Here is a 5385-nt window from a genome sequence, read left to right as displayed (position 1 = left end):
CAAAAAAAAAAAAAGAGAGAGAGAGATGTCAGGAGCTGATCAGTAGATGAGAAATTTCAACACATTTCTAGAAGGAAGAAAGGAAGGAAGTGTAGTACTTGACAAGCCAGGACAGAGACAGCGATGACCTGCGACAATACGATGTGTTAGTGATGGGGAAGAGGCCCTCTGCCATGGTAAACCCACGGAGGGCTGTTGTTATCTAGTTTCAGAGGAGGCAAGAATGAGACCAGGGCTAAGAGCAGGGAGATTAAGGGTAACCTCTTTCAGGTCCCCTCCTGCTGTGGGAGTTTTTCTGTCTTAATAAATCTGACTTTCTCAAACAAAACAAAACAAAACAAAAAACGAACAGGGAAATTAGGTAAAAGCTCCTCATGCAATAATCTATATGCCCACTCCCCAAAAATGGTATGGTGAACAGGTATGTGTCCCCAGAAAAACAAGGGGCTCACTAAAGAAACAGAACGAACTATTTAGGAAGAGCAAGGACAGTTGACTAACATCAGGGCCACCATTCACCCACACACTCCCCAAGGCCTGCTCACCTACTCAGAAGTCCCAATCATTATTTTATTGTCGGTCATAAACATAAATGAATGCCCCATTTTTTTTTTTAAAGAAAACCTGTAGAATAGCAGAAGAGAAAAAAGGCATTAAAAAAAAACATAATCCCTGGAAAAAATTAAAATAATTCAGATAACAGAAAAAAACGCTTAAACTCTTAAAAACTTTTAAACTCTTAAAAAAATCTCTAAATTCTATTCTTTGAAAGACTGTAAAGATCTGTGTTACAAAATGAGAACAAGATACTGAGAAAGAGAAACAGCACAAATGCACTCTTAGAAATTAAGATGCGGCTGGGCCCGGTGGTTCAGCCTGTAATCTCGCACTTTGGGAGGCCAAGGTGAGTGGATTGCCTGAGCCTGGGCAACTTGGCAAGACCTCATCTCTACAATAAACCAAAAAATTAGCCGGGTGTGGTAGCATGTACCTGTAGTTCCAGCTACTTGGAAGGCTGAGGTGGAAGGATCGCTGGAGCCCAGCAGATCGAGGCTATGGTGGCCAGGAGTGGCCACTGCACTCCAGTCTGAGTGACAGAGTGAGACTCCAACTCAAAAAAAAAAAAAAAAAGAAATTAAGATGCCTAATGGTGACCATGGTAATAAAAACAATTCTAAGAAGGACTACAGGAAAGGCAGAAGAGAGAAGAACAGAACCTGACCAAGTTATTTGAGAATGGGTTTCAACAAGATCAGTTGGTAACCTGTTTACCAAGAAAGAATTCTACAAAACAGAACCTATAACACACAGATTCTATAAAGTATGGTCAATGCAAGAAGATAACTAAGGTGAATCCCTCCCACAGTAATGATTACAAAAGCACAGGCCCACAGAGCAATCATTTGAGCAGTTTGCAGACAAAGCACAGAAGACAACAACATATTTAGAACAGACAGTAAGTTATCAATCTAGAAAATACAAAAGGAAAATAACAAAAGACAGAAGTTGGGAAATGAAGGAAGAGGAATGGAAGGAAGGACAAGGGTTACTATCTTCACCTGATAAAGTACAGAACCGAAAGACACTATGTATGGTTAACAGAAAACCAAATAAAAGAATATTACACTAAGTGTTCAACATTAGTGCAGAGATTGTTCTTAAGTAAAAACAGTGCTGTGTGCCAGGCACTTACTAAGAATTTTTAGGGGCTGTTCATTTAACTGTGTAATCAATGCTTAAAAGAACCTGAAAAAAATTAAAAAGTAAAGATTTTTAAGCTACTGGGTAACCAAGACAGGAACCAATAATGGCGACATAATTACATTAAAGAGGAAGAGGAAGAGGAGAGAGATAAGGAGAACAGTGAAATTAAGCCGATGCTTTATATATCAGAGCAAGAAGTCAAAAGAACATGATACCTAAAATTGACAAGTTAAGAAACAGAAGCAAAAGCATATTATTTAGAGATACAGAGCTCATCCCCAGAAGCACCAAACTGAAACTATTTTAAAAATCTGGGCCAGGTGCAGTAGCTCAGCCTATAATCCCAGCATTTCGGGAGGTCAAGGCGAGAGGATTGCCTGAGCCTGAGGGGTTCAAGACCAACCTGGGCAACTTGGTGAGACCTACAATAAATCAAAAAATTAGCTGGGCATGGTAGCATGGGCTTGTAGTTCCAGCTACCTGGAAGTCTGAGGTGGAAGGACTGCCTAAGCCTAGTAGGTTGAGGCTGCAGTGGCTGGGAACATACCACTGCACTCCAACCTGGGCGACAGAGTGAAACTTCAACTCAAAAAAAAAAATCTGCAAGTGATTTCCTCAGGAAACAGGACTAGGGAAGGGAGAAACGGAGCATGAGACTACTGCTCTCATACATTACACAATTTCAGAACTATTTATATTTCAAACCATGTGGATGGTTTACTTCGATCATTTCTTAATAATTTTTTCAAAGAAAGTAGCAATCTAATCTGTCCTACTACTTGAGACAGGCATAACTCTTTTGTACTTTAATGGTTCCCAATGGTCTAGTCAGCATGGCAAGTCAGCAGGTCCTAAATTTCTCATTTAATGTTGCATTTGGTAAATTAACATCAAGTGATCCTACACGATGCAGTACTAAGAATGAAAAATACCACACAAAGATCGGCCCCTCCTGGTGTGTGACCACACAGTCCATAGTCCAAAAGCACTGTTTACCCACCTCGCCCACCTTCAATACCCATGTTCTTTATTCCTCTCTGTAAGAAGAGAAAAGACTTTGAAAGCCTGTTCACCACTAGTACAGGTTCAAGAGAGAACATCCTGGTGAGACCACCAATGCTAACAAAACAAAGCTGCTGTCCTTTCCACACCAGGCTGCAGGCTCAGTACTGGTAACAGTGGCAAGAAAAGGCTGATGCAGCCTCACAGCTGACATAGATGGAAGGTCTTGCCCACTGTCCATTTGAGGCCACACCCTAAGGTCCGGGAGCTCAAAGCAGCTCACAGAAACATGTAGCCCATGTAAGGTCAGCCCACACTCTATTTTTAATCTTTAAAAAGTAGCCAACATCTAAAAATTCACCTTCTCTCAATAATGCAGTAGGACCTGAATTCTGTCCCACATCTTTAAAATTAAAGATAAAAATTAAAAATTTTTTAAAAATGCAGTAGAGGCAGTCCCCTCAAGACAGGGTGTCCCAACCTGCCACACCTCGCCTGCTCCTGTTACCAGTCTGACCCTGATAGGCCACTTGCATCTCTGACCGTTGCTATAAAAGAGGTAACATGTTGACCATTCTAAGCCATACCACGAAACTTTAGGTGGACGCTTACATTTAGATTGCAACAGGAAATTCATTAGCGATACTGCTTCTTGGCAGCCACAGTACCAGAAGACGGTTAACAGCAGTACTGGAGAGCAGCCATTCTTACCGAGAAACAGTTTCTAAATGGTCAAGTATTCTTAAGCAGTGGACTCTCTCTATTGGGATATAACATAAGAGTTGCCTCTGGGGGAAAAAACACATAAAAATTAAGAACTTCTATGCATGCCTATTTGACCACACCTTATTCCCTGCCAACTGCCTTGCTTTTAATAGAACTAGGATTGAATAACAGATAAGTGGTAGGTGCTAGTGATCAATATCTAGAATATAACCAACAGCCAGAAATAAAAACCAAAGCACAAAGTCCAATAACTCACACTGTAATCTATATTTTGAGTAAAACACTCATCATTTACTTACATTTTAAAGTCTCTCCAGCATATGGGATGTGCAGTTTAAATCGGTCACAATTGGGTCCAGGAGTCAATGATGTGCAGCTTTAAAAAAAAAACAGAAAGAGAAGCAAAAAAGATTTTTAAAAAATAAACTTTAAATACCCACATGTTTATAATATTTAATAAAGTAAATAAAAAGTGATCTTTACAGATAAAAGATTAAAACACTGGCTTATACAACAAAAAAAGCCTTTATTGGTCTTGGAGACCAAGACAATAATAAGACTTCCCCTAAAACAAATAATTCGTTTCTCTCACAACAAAACCTATATGCCTTTGAAAAACAAGTGTGTCTTTACTTATAAAACTAGGCATATTATCCAATACAGATCGCTAGATTTATGGTCAAATTTTAAATATGGACTCTTAGCTTTTACTTTGTTAGGAGAAAAAAGAGACCACTTTTGGCTTTTTCCCGGTACCAGCTGGTTTTCTATCCTTCCACAAAGGCACAGTGCTGCCTCTGGAATTAGCACACTGCAACTTTCATCCACAGTGAGCACTGTACACTGCACTTGATTTCATATAAAATGCAAACTTAGAGGGAGAGGCAGTCACACAGGTCTCAACAGTTTGGCTTCACATGTTCTTTGCTCTTTACATAGATTTACTGTATGAGATAACTTCTGATATTAGAAGTCAGAACTTAAACTGCAAAACAGCTGTATAGGCTTCGTAAGCTAATAAAATACTAATAAGGCAACTGAGAAAGTAACTTGCCTTCGGTCAGTTTTTTGTTTTTGTTTTTTTTAGTCAGGGTCTCACTCTGTCACCCAGGCTGGAGTGCAGTGACACAATCATGGCTCACTGCAGCCTCAACCTCTTGGTATCAGACAATCTTCCCGCCTCAGCCTCCCGACTAGTTGAGAACACCGGTCACACTGCTGCACCCAGCTAACTTTTTTTCTGGTAGAGACAATAATGTCTTGCTATGTTGCTTAGGCTGGCCTTGAATTCCTGGGCTCAAACAATCCTGTCATCTTGGCCTCCCAGAGTGCTGGGATCACAGGCATAAGCCACCACACCCAGCCCCAGTTCATTTCTAAAAAGTGGAGTTTTTGATTTATAAAGTACAGCAAGGAGGTCACTTTTCTTTCCTGATTCCAAAACTGGCTGTGAAATAATTCTGAAAAAGAATCTACAAAAGTAGTTTAATGAAAGGAAACATAATTGAAATAAATATACAGCTTCCCTAGATGGTCACTTGGAAGGGCAACAGTCATTTGAAAATAAATTCGAGAAATGTTGGCTTTAAATAAACTAACTCAGAGCTCATATTAGATTCACTGCTATTTTTTTTTTTTTTTTTGAGTTGGAATCTCACTTTGTCGCCCAGGTTGCAGGGCAGAGGCACATTCATGGCCACCCCAGCGTCAACCTACTGGGCTCCAGCGATCCTTCCGCCTCAGCCTTCCACATAGCCTTAACTACAGGTGTGTGCTGCCATGCCCACCTAATTTTTTTTTTTACTTATTGTAGAGACACGGTCACGCCAAGTTGCCTGGGTTGGTCTCAAACCCATGGGCTCAGGCAGTCCACTCGCTTCAGCCTCCCAAAGTGCTGGGATTATGGGCAGAGCCTGGCGGATTTACTGTTACTTTTTTTTTTTTTTTTTTTTG

At 40.3% G+C, this 5385-nt stretch overlaps 1 protein-coding gene across 1 annotated transcript in view; it reads right to left on the bottom strand.

Moving 5' to 3' along the window:
• Positions 1-5385, bottom strand: part of BABAM2 (BRISC and BRCA1 A complex member 2) — a 341663-nt gene that overhangs the window by 297029 nt on the left and 39249 nt on the right. Inside the window, exon 2 of the mRNA XM_021706289.1 lies at positions 3732-3808. Within this exon, the coding sequence (XP_021561964.1) occupies positions 3732-3808 (77 nt within the window). The remainder of the gene's footprint in view (positions 1-3731; positions 3809-5385) is intronic.

Source organism: Carlito syrichta, unplaced genomic scaffold, assembly GCF_000164805.1.
Source record: "Carlito syrichta isolate Samal-C Ts95f unplaced genomic scaffold, Tarsius_syrichta-2.0.1 Scaffold315403, whole genome shotgun sequence".
NCBI lineage: Eukaryota > Metazoa > Chordata > Mammalia > Primates > Tarsiidae > Carlito > Carlito syrichta.
The sequence above is the reverse complement of the archived record's forward strand: the minus strand, read 5'-3'. Positions and strand labels throughout refer to the sequence as shown.